Raw genomic sequence first — 15,989 nt, 5'->3', positions numbered from 1 at the left:
TTCTGCTGGAAAAGTGTGGAAAACATATCATTGGGTTTTATTGCCTCTGTTGAATGAATCATTTGAAAAATAAAAGGATTCTAATTCAAGTCAGCTTTAAAACCCCCACTCCTATAATGGAAGTGGTAGACTAGCACAAATCAATTTTTTATCATTTTAGTGTTAAAAAATGTGTTTATTTTTTTAGTGATAAAACATTTAGTGTTTTATCATTTAGTATTAAAAAACCATAGGATCTATTTTTCTTAATATATTCTGCAAAACACCTTATAGATCTGTCTAGCTTGCTTCAGTGATCATGGCAGCATTTATGTTTTTTTATTGTAGTAAAATCACATAAGGAATTCATTAGTGTCAGCCACCTCCCATTTTTTAAATGGTAGTCAACTATAATATCAAGCAGCTTCCCTGATGGCTCAGATAGTAAAGAGTCTGCCTGCAATGCAGGAGACCCAGGTTCAATCCCTGGGTCAGGAAAATCCCCTGGAGAAGGGAATGTCTACACACTCCAATATTCTTGCCTAGAGAATTCCATGGACAGAGGAGCCTGGTGGGCTACAATACATAGAGTTGCGGAGTCAGAGATGACTGAGTGACTAACACTTTCAAACATAATGTCTAATGGAAAAAAGCCAGGTATAGCAGCTTCAGAATGCCTCTGTGACAGTGTCAGTATGATTAGATGAAGTCTCCTATAATGATCCAAACAGTTCTGTTATTCCAGCAGTGAATATAAGTCTAAGTCATAGCACCATTAAGAGACTCAGAAGTTAAATTGTTACTACATCTTCAATCTTGGATGTTGTAGGAGTTGTGGGACCCCTTAGTTATTAAAGTAAGGATGAGAGAGCTTTTATTTGTTGAATTTTGATAACTGGACCCTTAAATGTAAATGAGATTATGTTGGAGATAAAGGTAACTTTATGAATTAAAGACATTGGGTGTTTATGGGACTTCTTATTAGTTCAATTACAGCTTTTAATACAGGGTCATAAAGAGAGATTAGAGAACAGCTGAGATCTAACCAGGTGGGGGTCATTGGTCTGAGGGAAGATGTACTAATTCAGTGTAATCTCTGGGAAACTTTTTTTTCAATATTTATTTGTTTGGCTGCACTGGATCTTAGTTGCAGCCCAGGGGATCTTTGATCTTCATTGTGGCATGCAAGATCTTTTAGTTGTGGCACATGGTATCTAGTTCCCTGTCCAGGGATCGAACCAGGCTCCCTGTATTGAGAGCAAGGAGTCTTAGCCACTGGACCACTAGGGACTCCCTAAACTGGGGCTGTTACAAGTAGATAGTTGAGTCTTTTAGGAAGGCATAAACCTGTTTTTTGCTCCTTGATATTCAAGTCATTAGGGGAGATAAAATTTTAAATTGTTGATAAATTGGTAGTTATCTTCCATCAGAACATGTCAGTTTGTTGTGTGAAGCTCTGGCCACCATGTATGTTTCTGTAGGTTATTTGTTGCACAGGGCACATTTAAAGGGACTCCATTTACATCATAAACTTTGTATTTACTGCAGTATTTCTGATAATTTTGGTAACAGAGTTCTGTTTATTTAGCTAGACAAATATACAAATGGTAAAATTGAACTTTAAAAAATTGCTTTGCGTCTTATACTCCAGTTTTTGTCAGCGTCTTTGCTTTAATGTGTCAGAGAGCACTTCTCATTAGCCTTTGCATTGATGACAGGCTGTGCAGGCAGAATCTGCTTCCTGGAGAAGGAGAATAATTGAAAATGGTCTTGAGAGTCACTGTAAACTTTACTTTCTTGACTTAATGGTCAGTAGGCATTTACCAGGGTAGTAAGGCCTAGTGACCGAATGAAACCTGTGTAATAGACAGATGTATCTAACAGTTTTACCTGGTACTTGTCTGTGAAAGTCCCCTTGATTGGGTGGTTTAAAGTCTGACCTAAAAGTGAAGGATGATAGACTGCCATGATTAATAGCTGAATGAGAATTCTGTGAGTATGAAGGTGCTATGTTTCTTGGAAGAGCTAGAGAATGTGCGAGAGTTGTTAAAAATCCTAGTCTGCTTAAGATAATGGCTTCCTTGCTTGGATTTTATTTATCCACAAATTAGATGAGGACTTGTCTTGCCTAGCTTGGATTTGGGCCTATTTCCCCCCTGAGCAGAACTTTTCTGGAGAAAGAGACCTGGCCTTGAGGTGAGCTTTGGACTGTTTCTCAATCAGAACAGTTTCACTTGAACCAGGTTTTCATGGCTTAGCCTGTCCTTGAGCAGAGATTCTCAACAGCACATTGTTGAGAAATAAAAGTGAAAGTAGGCAATTGTATGATACTGGAAAATTTGGTATGATTTTGTCTTGGCTTCAGACTCTTCATAATATTCTGTTCCTTGTAATCAGATTTTCGTATTCTTTATTGTAGTTATTATGTTAGAACATTAATGGGTTCTACTACTGACTTTTCAGGCTTCCCTGGTAGCTCAGTCAGTAATGAAATTGCCTGCAGTGCAGGAGACTCAGGTTCAATTCCTGGGTCTGAAAGATCCCCTGGAGAAGGAAATGGCAACCCACTTCAGTATTTTGCCTGGAGAACTCCATGGACAGAGGAGCCTGGCAAGCTACAACCCATGGGGTCACAAGAGTCAGACATGACTTAATGAGTAAACCACCACTGCTGACTTTTCACTTTGTTCATTCACTTATTTGTTTGATCCTCCTAGGCACCATGCTAGATGCTGCAGTTTATTAATAATGAAGCATCAAGAAAGCACTTTTTTCTTTTCCATCCCTTCCTTCTCAGTTAATAGCATATTGAAAATCAAATTTTAATTTTGGAACACTTTGCTGTATTAAGAGAACTGTACTTGATGTGTGTTACAATCAAAATGAACTTTTGTTCTAGCAAAATGATAGAATGAAGACTAAAATTTAAGATGAGCTCCCAGTTGTTTTAGTTTAAAAGCTTTTTATTGTTTCCTGCAGGTCCATCTTCCTTCCTTTACAGTATTTTCAAACTTCCCAGTTGTTAAAAAGAAGAATATTTCTCTTATTCATACCATGGATTTTTCTCCCAGAAGTGGGTATTTTGCCTTGGGGAATGAAAAGGGGAAGGCCCTGATGTATAGGTAGGTGTTACTATCTTCACATCTAACAAAATATACATTTTTCTACCATGAAATGTCACTAGCAAAAAATTTACTTGGGGGAGTTTTTGGAGGAGGGGGGTGATGCTGTGTTTTGAAAATGTCAAATTGAGGAAAAATTGCCCCTTTAATAATACTGCCGCTTTCTCTGTGCCTTAACGTTTTTAGATTAGCCTTTGTTGACTTGACAAGGCTCTGTTTATTCCACTGGATTTAAGTGATATTTTTCAAAGAGGTGTTTATTTCTTTTCTGGCAGCTGTAAGCTGTAAATATGGATATTAACTACAAAATTACCAAAAGTTTATGCTCTGTCCAGGTTCTTTTCTGCACTCAATTTTCTTGGCTATAAAGCAAAAACAAATAAAATCTAATTCCATTGTTTCTAGAAGAAGATGCTGGTGACAAGGTGACTCATGGGGGAAGAAACTAATTGAAGTCATAGCCCCATTTCCTTGCTCCCATGTTCTGGCAACGAATGTTGTGTAGAGAACCCTGTTTTCATGTTTGTATGCTTCAGGGAAAGCCTGCTTTCAAAGAAACTGAAATCTGGGGTGAAGAATAGGAGGAGTACAGATTGGTTTTGAAGAGATAGTTGTGAAAAGAGAATGTAGCAAACAATAATATGCTTATAGTTTTACTTACTTTGGAAGAAAATTGGGTGGATGGTGCTAGGAAAATTGATAATTTCATCATTCTCATTACAGGTCATTTTTGGAGTGATTCTTTCAGTTTGGATTTTATAAAAGGGTGCAGATATTTACTGTGCTTCGAAATTCTCTTCCAAAGCTGTAATTTATTATCATATCGGAATTTTTCTTTTCTTAAGTCCCTAAGCCCATTAGAATTTTCACCAGCGCACTGATCTCTAGTGAGAGTGCTTCTAGCATGTGGTTTGCAGTGACAGCATTTCTGCTGGAAGTGGCTGATTAGGTATTTCACGGATTCTGCTTTAATGCTTTGGAGCAAGCTGATGGCTTTTATCTAAAGTCTGAGGTATTAGCATTAGGATCCTTCAGAATATCAACTTGAGGAGTCTTAACATAGCTGCCTAGTGAGAGTGATTGTGATTACATTTCCACACCTAAAGTTTTCCTAAGTGCCATGCTGTGATCTGATTGACAATACCCAGGGTAATCAACAATTGTTTTGATGATTTGTCTTTTACTTTTTTCAGGTTGCATCATTACTCAGACTTTTAAAAAGATTATTCAAAGTAAGAAAAGCTTTTGTTTTTTTTTCTCATTCTACAGAGTTTTAAGGTTGTACCCATTGCTGTCAGTTGGCAGAGGGACCATTTTAGCTGATATTTGTTTCTTTGCCTCTGAGTTGCTGTATCTTCAGTTAAGGGAGTGGGAAGGATATAGATCAGGAAGTTGGACTTGAACTTTTCCTTGGCAATTTCTTCTCCCAAATCACAACAATCTGGCTCTGTTCTTCTGAGGGAAGATTTTTAATATTATGTCCATAATAGTCATCAAAATTATAATTACTGAGTATATAATCTGCAAAGCAGAAGAGACTTAACTGAGAGAGGTAAGTATCTTCCTGTATAATTATAGTTCCCATAAGCTCAAACCCATTTATTTTGTATGTTTCTTGAGAGTTTATAAGTGGCTTGCCTTATAGCTAGTGAATGGTTGGCCGTTAGTTTTGCTACCATATGTACTATATGTATTTGGCACATGGATGTATATATACATATATACCATATATATATAGTATACAGCATAAAGAAAAAGAAATACATATACATATGGTATATATATTCTTTTTCTTCCACTTTTAATGAGATGTAATTGGCATATAGCACTGTAAGTTTCAGATGTACTGCATAATGATTTGATATACATATATCATGAAATGATTACTACAATAACTTGAATGAGCATCCATCATCTCATATAGATACCAAATGAAAGAAATAGATAAAAGCTCCTTTCTTTTTGGTGAAGAAGTCCTAGGGTTTTCTCTCTTAACAACTTTCATATATGATGTATGGCAGTGTTTATTGTATTTATCATATTGTATATCACATCCTTAGTACATATTTATTTTATACCTCCAAATTTGTACTTTTTGACTTCAACATACAAGGTTTTTGCCTTCTTCCAATTGCTGCTTGATATTTAAAACAGTAGAACATTATTTTCTTCCCATGGCTTGATTTTCACCTGAGATATGGTGGTCATTCTGACGTTGAACTTCGCAGTTGACCTGTTCATCACAGTTGAGTAATTTGATCTTCTCTGAGATTCATAAATGTTGAGGAGAAACTCTGAAACTTTCCTTTTCCAGGGGATCTTCCCAACCGAGGGATCAAACCCAGGTCTCCCACATTGTAGACAGACGCTTTACCATCTGAGCCACCCTGGAAGTGCATATAGACTTAATTAGGGGAAATAATTTTTGAAGGTAGCAGAATTTTGAGCAGAACACTAACCAGGAGGAGAAAACAGTCCAGTTATCTTGCCTCTTCAAACAACACTGCCAGTGCGTGTTGTTTGTTGATGACCAGTGGCTATAAATCAAGTATATAATTTCTTCTGTTCTTTCCTCAGATCCAGTTGAGCCACAAGAAAAACCCATCCTGAAATCTCAGAGACTTTCCAGAATGTGTGATAATATATAGATAATGATATATTGAGTCAGATGTGCTTTTCTTAAGTTACTAGGAATGTTTTAATAAACTCACAGTAACTTTTGTTTGAAACTAAGTGTGTGTGCTTCTTCCTTCTCTACCTACCTATACACACACATACACACACACAAATTTGGGTGCATTTCCTTTAAGACTGAACCTGAGACATTGAACACACCTGTCTGTAGCCAAAAATAACATAGGTAGATAGTCTCATATTTCACAGTTAACCCTGATTAGTATTTCTCCCTTTCCCAGGTTCAGTCAGTTCAGTTCAGTCACTCAGTCGTGTCCGACTCTTTGCGACCCCATGGACTGCAGCATGCCAGGCTTTCCTGTCCTTTACCAACTCCTGTAGCTTGCTCAAACTCATGTCCGTTGAGTTGGTGATGGCATCCAACCATCTCATACTCTTGTCCGGTTCTCCTGCCTTTAGTCCTTCTCAGCATCAGGGTCTTTTCCAGTGAGTCAGTTCTTCACATCAGGTGACCAAAGTATTGAAGTTTCAGCTTCAGCATCAGTCCTTCCAATGAATTTTCAGGACTGATTTCCTTTAGGATTGACTGGTTTGATCTCCTTGCAGTCCAAGGGACTCTCAAGAGTCTTCTCCAACACCACAGTTCAAAAGTATCAATTCTTTGGCACTCAGCTTTCTTTATAGTCCAGCTCTCACATCCATACATGACTATTGGAAAAACCATAGCTTTGACTAGACAAATCTTTCTTGGCAAAGTAGATCAGAAACAGTTAAAGTAGATTAGGACTCAAAAGGCAAAAGAGAAAGAAAACTATTTCACTGCAGCTCTTAGGAGCACTTCATATTCACAAAGATTGCTGGGTTCTAAATGATACTGGCACTTTAAAAATTTCCATGGGTAACTAATTGAAAATAATTAAAAACTGAGCAGACTGTGAAGAAGAAAATTTCCACAATCAATTCCACACACGCTAGTTAAAATCAGTGCCTGTGAAAACGTGCTGTACATCACAAATTGCTAGAGACGTGCAAATCAAAACCACAATGAGGGAACACTCTGCACCTGTTTGAAAAGCCATTCTCAGTCTACAAAGGTAAATGGGAGAGAAGACATGGAGGAAAGGAACGCTGACAGTACTGATGACAGGTAAATGCTAAGAATCACTGTTGAGAGGAGTATGGAACTGCCTTTTGTAAGTAAGACAAACATTGATTCCAGCCCAGGTCTGTGGAGGACTTAAAACACGTCCTGGTCAGTGTTCCTTCATCGTCAGCACCAACAAGGAAGAAGGTGCCTGAACAGCAGCTCCTCCCGAAGCCAGCAGACGGCCTCGGTGAGGGACCCGTCAGTCAAGTCTCTTCCTCGTCAGGTGGTTAACAAGGCTGCCCCCTCATGGCAAAGGGCTCTTTCATTCTAAATTCATTTCGCACAGAGAAGAAGAAAGTATCAGACATAAACTATAAACTAAATCATGTATCTTTATTTTTAAATGTTAAAAAGCAGAAGATAAAAGCAATAAAAAAATTATACTTTAAATAAATTACAAATTAATCAACTATTCTGACTTAAAAGAGGAGGAGGATGTAAACAAATTACTGTAAGTGAGCAGCCCTTGAGTGTGTGGGTAACACCCAAGAGCTCCAGCCGACTCCACCGCTAGACTTGGCAGCAGATACCATCCGGGAACCAGAGCTGCTCTTTCCATCACACCAGAAGGAGCCGCCTTTGTCACAGGGGCACAGAGAGAACCCAAGTCTGCCTTCAGGCACGTCTTCTGCCAGGCTCCAAGCAGAAGGCTCAGCCTGAGTTGTGTTCTTCATGTTCTCCTGCAGGTTAATGGTAGTAAAGTGAGGTGAAGGAAGCACATAGAACTTGGGCACCTCCCCTTTCTGAGGTTGTTTTGATAGGGGAAGCACACTGACTGGAACTGCCCACCCTGGCCAGGCACCATAGTAACCATTTGCATGAGTTGTTTTACAACCGGAGGTCCTGCTAAAGAACACAGAACTAATAAGCCTCCACCAACCAGAAGAGTTCAGGAAAGGTCAAAAGGAGACACCACGTGTCTGACCACCTCCCAGAATCCTTCTCTCTGGCATCCATCTTGGCCGAACAAGGCATGCACCACCAGGAAGGACTCAGAGTCAGAATGATTGGCTAAAGACAACCTGGAAAAGAACCCCATCACCATAAAACCCAAGACTGCAAGCCATGTGACAGAGCTGTTCTCCTGGGTTCCCTTACCCTCCTGCTCTCCACCTGGGTGCCCTTTCCCAATAAAATTCTCTTGCTTTGTCAGCACATGTGTCTCTTCAGACAATTCATTTCCAAGTGTTAGACAAGAGCCCAGTTTCGGGCCCTGGAAAGGGTCCCCCTTCATGCAACAGTTTTATTTTCTTCTCCTCTAAGGGACTTTTTTGAATTGAAAGAGAAAGGGCATATTTCTACAGTTCTCCTCACCGGGATTTTGGGCTTAAAAGGTACCCCGTCATGGGGCAGTTGTTGAGCTCATCACTCCTGGCTGCTGCTCCTCCTCATCCTCTTGGGTGGGTTTTGGGTTCTCTTCTTCCACACAAAGGCAGGAGTCCAGGGGACAGTGAGTGGAGTTTCCTTCTTTTTGGGAACACCCACAACACCTAACAAGATACAATAAGGGCAAGGCATCACATAAACATAAAGTGTTTATCCCCCAATAACTTGTTTGCTTTTTGCTGTTTGATTCTTTTCTGTTTCAAATTCAAAGCCAATAGGCATGGTGAGTGGCTTCTCTGGCGGTTTCTCAGGCAAAATCGGCCCACCATAAAGAATTCTGGAATCCAGTCTCCATGCTTTCAGTTTGTAGAGCCCTGCTTATACAGGGTTACATTTCTTGGATTTTGCATTACTTTCCAACATATCCACCGCCTCTTGCTGCATTTTTATTCTCTTCTTCAACTCTTGCTTATTGGTACTTTTTGGGATCTTCTGTAAACTACTAAAAGAACCTGAAAAAGAATAGATATACATTTATGCATGAGTGAATTAAGTTCCTGTACACCTTATACAAACATGACATTAGAAACCAACTCTATTTCAATATAAGATCAAAATGAAATTGCACAGAAAGAAAAAACAGAAAGGGTCATCAAGAAATGCTGCTGCCTTGTGGCTGTTTTCCATAACAACATCAAAAACTGTGCTGATGGGCACTTAATACTCAGAAGGACCGTGGGATTGTGAGTAAACACCACCTGCCTTAAAGAAATGTTCCAGGAGTGTTCATCAAAGCACAGAGCAGACGTTCAAGAGTCAACTGCAAGATGCTTCACTCATACCCTTTTAGAAAAAAATCACAGGAAATGATGCCAACCTTGCTAACTATTAGAGAAATCCAAATCAAAACTACAGTGAGGTATCACCTCACACCGGTCAGAATGGCCATTGTCAAACACTCTACAAAGAACCAAGGCTGGAGAGGGTGTGGAGAAGTGAGGACCCTCCTCCATCGATGCTGGAATGTCAATTAGGAACAGCCACCGAGGAAACTGCCTGCATGCGAAGTCACTTCAGTCGTTTCTGACTCTGTTCAACCCTGTGGACGGTAACCTGCCAGGCTCCTCTGTCCATGGGATTCTCCAGGTGAGAATACTGGATTGGGTTGCCATGCCCTCTAGGCGATCTTCCACACCCAGGGATCAAGCCCCCGTCTCTTAAGTTTCCTGTGTTGGCAGGCATGTTCTTTACCATTTGCGCCACCTGGGAAGCCCATGGAGACAGTGTAGAGGTTCCTTAAGCATTGAAAATGGGAATGAAATTACAATACTCCTGTTGACTTAAAAAATATTCACAACCTAAAAGATGAGAATTATGTTTTATTCAGCAGGAATTTTCAGGACTTCAAGCCCAGGTGACACCTTCTCAAATAAGACCTGCTTTGAGGAGGTGAGGGTAGGAGTCAGGTTACACAGAATTTTGTAAGAAAGGGCAGGTAGTCTGAATATCATAAGATTATTGTTAAGAAAATGAGATATCCTGAGTTAAGGAATTTAGTGCTTTTCTGTGTATTGGAAGATGTATAAGTCAGGGCTCACTGAAATCATTCATTTCATATTGCACCTCACCTGTCTGGGGTCAGTGTCCTGTTTTCGCATCCTGAGTGTCCTTTCCTCAGGGCTCACCTTAGGGAGTGGCTGTAGTCTGATGGCTGCTAGAGAGCAGATACTCTTCTCATTCCTGAGTTCCCTGAGGTCTCACCAGCTCACCCTGGAGGGCTGCAATTGCTGATGACTATGACATCCTTACGGAGAAGGCAATGGCAACCCACTCCAGTACTCTTGCCTGGAAAACCCCATGGGCAGAGGAGCGTGGTAGGCTGCATTCCATGGGGTCGCGAAGAGTCGGACGCGATTGAGTGACTTCACTTTCACTTTTCACTTTCATGCATTGGAGAAGGAAACGGCAACCCATTCCAGTGTTCTTGCCTGGAGAATCCCAGGGACGGCGGAGCCTGGTAGGCTGCCGTCTAAGGGGTCGCACAAGTCGGACACGACTGAAGCGACTTAGTAGTAGTATGACATCCTTAAGTATGCAGGGTGACAATATACAGCCTTGATGTACTCCTTTTCCTATTTGGAACCAGTCTGTTGTTCCATGTCCAGTTCTAACTGTTGCTTCCTGACCTGCATACAGGTTTCTCAAGAGGCAGGTCAGGTGGTCTGGTATTCCCATCTCTTTCAGAATCTTCCAGTTTATTGTGATCCACACAGTCAAAGGCTTTGGCATAGTCAATAAAGCAGAAATAGATGGTTTTCTGGAAATCTCTTGCTTTTTTGATGATCCAGCGGATGTTGGCAATTTGATCTCTGGTTCCTCTGCCTTTTCTAAAACCAGCTTGAGCATCTGGAAGTTCACAGTTCACATATTGCTGAAACCTGGCTTGGAGAATTTTGAGCATTACTTTACTAGCGTGAGATGAGTGCAATTGTGCAGTAGTTTGAGCATTCTTTGGGATTGCCTTTCTTAGGAATTGGAATGAAAACTGACCTTTTCCAGTCCTGTGGCCACTGCTGACTTTTCCAAATTTGCTGGCATATTGAGTGCAGCACTTTCACAGCATCATCTTTCAGGATTGGAAATAGCTCAACTGGAATTCCATCACATCCACTAGCTTTGTTCATAGTGATGCTTTCTAAGGCCCACTTGACTTCACATTCTAGGATGTCTGGCTCTAGGTGAGTTATCACACCTTCGTGATTATCTGGGTCATGAAGATCTTTTTTGTACAGTTCTTCTGTGTATTCTTGCCACCTCTTCTTAATATCTTCGGCTTCTGTTAGGTCCATACCATTTCTGTCCTTTATCAAACCCATCTTTACACGAAGTGTTCCCTTGATATCTCTAATTTTCTTGAGGAGATCTCTAATCTTTCCCATTCTGTTGTTTTCCTCTATTTCTTTGCATTGATCGCTGAGGAAGGCTTTCTAATCTCTCCTGGCTATTCTTTGGAACTCTGCATTCAAATGGGAATATCTTTCCTTTTCTCCTTTGCTTTTCACTTCTCTTCTTTTCACAGCTATTTGTAAGGCCTCCTCAGACAACCATTTTGCCTTTTTGCATTTCTTTTCCATGGGGATGATCTTGATCCCTGTCTCCTGTACAATGTCACGAACCTCCGTTCATAGTTCATCAGGCTCTCTATCAGATCTAGTCCGTTAAATCTATTTCTCACTTCCACTGTATAGTCATAAGGGATTTGATTTAGGTCATATCTGAATGGTCTAGTGGTTTTCCCTACTCTCTTCAGTTTAAGTCTGAATTTGGCAATAAGGAGTTCATGATCTGAGCCATAGTCAGCTCCCGGTCTTGTTTTTGCTGACTGTATAGAGCTTCTCCATCTTTGGCTGCAAAGAATATAATCAATCTGATTTCGGTGTTGACCATCTAGTGATGTCCATGTGTAGAGTCTTCTCTTGTGTTGTTGGAAGAGGGTGTTTGCCATGACCATTGCGTTCTCTTGGCAAAACTCTTTTAGCCTTTGCCCTGCTTCATTTTGTACTCCAAGGCCAAATTTGCCTGTTACTCCAGGTGTTTCTTGACCTCCTACTTTTGCATTCCAGTCTCCTGTAATGAAAAGGACATCTTTTTTGGGTGTTAGTTCTAAAAGGTCTTATAGGTCTTCATAGAACCGTTCAACTTCAGCTTCTTCAGCGTTACTGGTTGGGGCATAGGCTTGGATTACCGTGATATTGAATGGGTTGCCTTGGAAACGAACAAAGATCATTCTGTCATTCATGCATTTTGCAACTGCATCCAAGTACTGCATTTCGGACTCTTTTGTTGACTATGATGGCTACTCCATTTCTTCTAAGGGATTCTTGCCCACAGTAGTAGATATAATGGTCATCTGAGTTAAATTCACCCATTCCAGTCCATTTTAGCTTGCTGATTCCTAGAATGTCGACATTTACTCTTACCATCTCCTGTTTGATCACTTCCCATTTGCCTTGATTCATGGACTTAACATTCCAGGTTCCTATGCAATATTGCTCTTTACAGCATCAGACCTTTCTTCTATCACCAGTCACATCTACAACTGGGTATTGTTTTTGCTTTGGCTCCATCCCTTCATTCTTTCTGGAGTTATTTCTCCACTGATCTCCAGTAGCATATTGGGCACCTACCGACCTGGGGAGTTCCTCTTTCAGTATCCTATCATTTTGCCTCCTCATACTGTTGATGGGGTTCTCAAGGCAAGAATACTGAAGTGGTTTGCCATTCCCTTCTCCAGTGGACTACATTCTGTCAGACCTCTCCACCATGACCTGACCATCTTGGGTGGCCCCACACGGCATGGCTTAGTTTCATTGAGTTAGACAAGACTGTGGTCCTGTGATCAGATTGGCTAGTTTTCTGTGATTATGGTTTTAGTGTGTCTGCCCTCTGATGCCCTCTCGCAACACCTACTGTCTTACTTGGGTTTCTCTTACCTTGGACGTGGGGTATCTCTTCACGGCTGCTCCAGCAAAGCGCAGCTGCTGCTCCTTACCTTGGACAAGGCGTATCTTCTTACGGCTGCCCCTCCTGACCTTGAACGCGGAGTAGCTCCTCGTGGCCCTCCTGCACCCACGCAACAGCCGCTTCTTGGAGGTCGGGTTGCTCCTCTCAGCCGCTGCCCCTGACCTCGGGTGTGGGGTAGCTCCTCTCGGGCGGGGCCCCTGTCCTCCAGCGTGGGGTAGTTCCTCTTGGCCGCCGCCCCTGACCTCGGACGTGGGGAAGCTCCTCTCGGCCGCCGCTCCTGCACTGTCACAGCTTGGAGCTCTCAGTCGCTGCCCCTGACCTTGGGCGAGGGGTAGCTCCTCACGGCCACGCTTCTGCGCAGTCTGTCGCAACCATCACACTTATGCTGCCCACTAATGGTTAGAGGAAGGCAAATCAAAAGTCCAGTGAACTATCACCTCACCCCCATCACAATGGCCATCTCAGAGAAGCTCCAACAATACATTTTGCAAAGGATTCAGAGAGAAGGGAACTCCACGGCACTCTTGATGGGAATGTAAATTGGTACACCCATTAGGCAAAGAGTATGAAGGTTCTTCTAAAAAACTAAACATAGACGTCCCATAGGATCCAGCAATCCCATACCTGGGTGTAGATACGGAGAAAACCAAAATTTGAGAAGACACCTGCAGCCCTATGATCACAGGTGCACTAGGACCATAAACAGGACGCAGTGGCAATCTAAGGGGAGAACACAGATGAATAGATAAAGAAGATGGGGTACCTGACTTAATATTATTCAGCCATTCAGTTCAGTTCAGTTCAGTTGCTCAGTTGTGTCTGACTCTTTGCGACCCCATGAAATGCAGCACGCCAGGCCTCCCTGCCTGTCACCAACTTCTGGAGTTTACCCAAACTCACATCCATTTAGTCGGTGATATCATCCAACCAGCTCATCCTCTGTCATCCCCTTCTCCTCCTGCCCTCAATCTTTCCCAGCATCAGGGTCTTTTCAAATGAGTCAGCTCTTCGCATCAGGTGGCCAAAATATTGGAGTTTCAGCTTCACATCAGTCCTTCCAATGAACACACAGAACTAATCTCCTTTAGGATGGACTGGTTGGATCTCCTTGCAGTCCAAGTGACTCTCAAGAGTCTTCTCCAACACCACAGTTCAAAAGCATCAATTCTTCAGCACTCAGCTTTCTTTATAGACCAACTCTCACATCCATACATGATTACTGGAAAAACCATAACCTTGACTAGATGGACCTTTGTTGGCAAAGTAATGTCTCTGCTTTTTTTTTTTTTTATGTCTCTGCTTTTTATATGCTATCTAGGTTGGTCATAACTTTCCTTCCAAGGAGTAAGCGTCTTTAATTTCATGGCTGCAATCACTATCTGCAGTGATTTTGGAGCCCCCCAAAATAAAATCAGGAAAGGTTTCCTTTCTCCATTCAGGTTCAAGTAGGTGATTATGAAACCAAAGCTGAGACCAACACAGCACAGGCTTTATTCAGAGGCCAAAGAATGGAGAAGCAGGAATTAAGTTCACAGATCAGCTTCTCGCCCACCTGGTGAGAGGGCTTTAATTCTCCAGAGTAAAGACAAAGGAGGAGGAGTGAAGCTAATGCTGGGGAGGCCTGTGCACTGGGGGAAGAGACAGGGCTTTTTCGGAAGGAGAGGGGTGCCACCGCCTTTTTATCCTTTTTTGGTTCTTCCTGTCTGGTCATGGCCACCAGTAGACATGTCACTTAATATGATAATATAGTAAAATCAACATACAATGAGATTCAAGGTCTATTGGAGGTCAGATTCATTGCCAGCTTGGTCCCAGCTGGCGCCATCTAGTTTTCTTTCTTTGTAGCTTGCTTTCTTCTCTCTGGATCCTTTGACTTAAAGACTTCTGTTAAATCCTGCTAAAGGTAGGGGTTGGAGGGTTGTGAGCAAGGACACCCCTATTAAAAGTGGGTTCACAGATTTTTCAGCAAGGGCCTGGAGCAGCTCTGACAACATGATGAGAAGGCTGAGAGGGCAGTCAGTCTGACACCTACACTGGGCCTGTGGCCAGATGTGGAGGCAGTCAGCAGGGGGTGTGAGGTCAGGGGAGGTTCTCACTGCTTACAGGGAAGATGTGAACATGGGTCCATATGCAGACTGCCTGCAGACACTGCTACAGAACGCTTTCCTGAGGATACTGGGTTGGAGAGGGGGATTCAGGCAACAGGGCAGACAACTTATTCTGGATGCTCTTGTGGGGAAGCGGGGGCACAACAACAGGGGGCTCAGCCTGCAAAACCCCAGAACCACTCCCAGATCAGCTCTACTGGACGTGAAGGAAAGGGTAGGGTCTGTAGGACAACCTCACCTGTGCAAGGGAGAGAGGGTTTAGATCAGGGCAAGGAGCTGCCCACTACCTGCTGAGATTGCTGGGGCAGCGGTGACAACTAACCACACATGGAGGTTCCAAACAACAGAAGCGAGGCCCCTCTCAGTCCTGGAGACCAGATGTCTGAAATCAAGGTGTCCCAGCACCGCACTCCCTCCAGAGGCTCCAGCGAAAGGTGCCTCCTGCCTCTTCTGGCTTCTAGGGGCTCCAGATGTCCCTGGGCTCGTGGCCTCCTCCCTCACATCTCTCCCTCTGTCTTCACCTGGTGTCTCCTCCGTGTCTGCCTCTCTCCTCTTGTCTCTCTGAAGGACACTGAGATTGATTCAGGGCCACTCTGATCCAGGATGACCTCACCCCCCAGATCCGTAACTAATTATACCTACAAAGACCTACTTACAAATAAGGTTCCATTCTCAGATTCTGGGGTCATGATGGGGACTTAATTTTAGGGGGGCCAACATTCAATCCAGGACAGCACCCAGACACCAGCTAGGCTCCTCAGGACAGCAGTCAGACACCAGCCAGGCTCCTCAGGACAGCAATCAGACACCAGCCAAACTCCTCAGGACAGCAATCAGACATCAGCCAAACTCCTCAGGACAGCACCCTGACACCAGCCAAGTTCCAGCCAAGCTCCTCAGGACAGCAGTCAGACACCAGCCAGATTCCTCAGGAGAGCACCCAGACACCAGCCAAGCTCCTCAGGACAGCAGTCAGACACCAGCCAGACTCCTCAGGATAGCACCCAGACACCAGCCAAGCTCCTCAGGACAGCAGTCAGGCTCCAGCCAACCTCCTCAGGATAGCACCCAGACACCAGCCAAGCTCCTCAGGACAGCAGTCAGGCTGGTGACATCCTGTTTTTCTGCAGAGGGGTCTTTGGTTTCTTG

At 42.8% G+C, this 15,989-nt stretch overlaps 1 protein-coding gene across 2 annotated transcripts in view; it reads left to right on the top strand.

Moving 5' to 3' along the window:
- The window catches only part of UTP18 (UTP18 small subunit processome component), a 66,327-nt gene extending 60,497 nt beyond the window's left edge, over nucleotides 1–5,830 (top strand). For both annotated transcript variants that reach the window (XM_043904118.1, XM_043904119.1), the window contains exons 12-14: nucleotides 2,959–3,101; nucleotides 4,295–4,333; nucleotides 5,679–5,830. In XM_043904118.1, coding sequence (XP_043760053.1) covers nucleotides 2,959–3,101; nucleotides 4,295–4,319 — 168 coding nt within the window. In that variant the 3' untranslated portion in view covers nucleotides 4,320–4,333; nucleotides 5,679–5,830. The remainder of the gene's footprint in view (nucleotides 1–2,958; nucleotides 3,102–4,294; nucleotides 4,334–5,678) is intronic.
- Nucleotides 5,831–15,989: the final 10,159 nt, after the last annotated feature.

This window comes from Cervus elaphus, chromosome 5 (assembly GCF_910594005.1).
Source record: "Cervus elaphus chromosome 5, mCerEla1.1, whole genome shotgun sequence".
Classification (NCBI taxonomy): Eukaryota; Metazoa; Chordata; class Mammalia; order Artiodactyla; family Cervidae; genus Cervus; species Cervus elaphus.
Note: the sequence above shows the minus strand (reverse complement) of the source record. Positions and strands in the feature narration are given on the sequence as shown.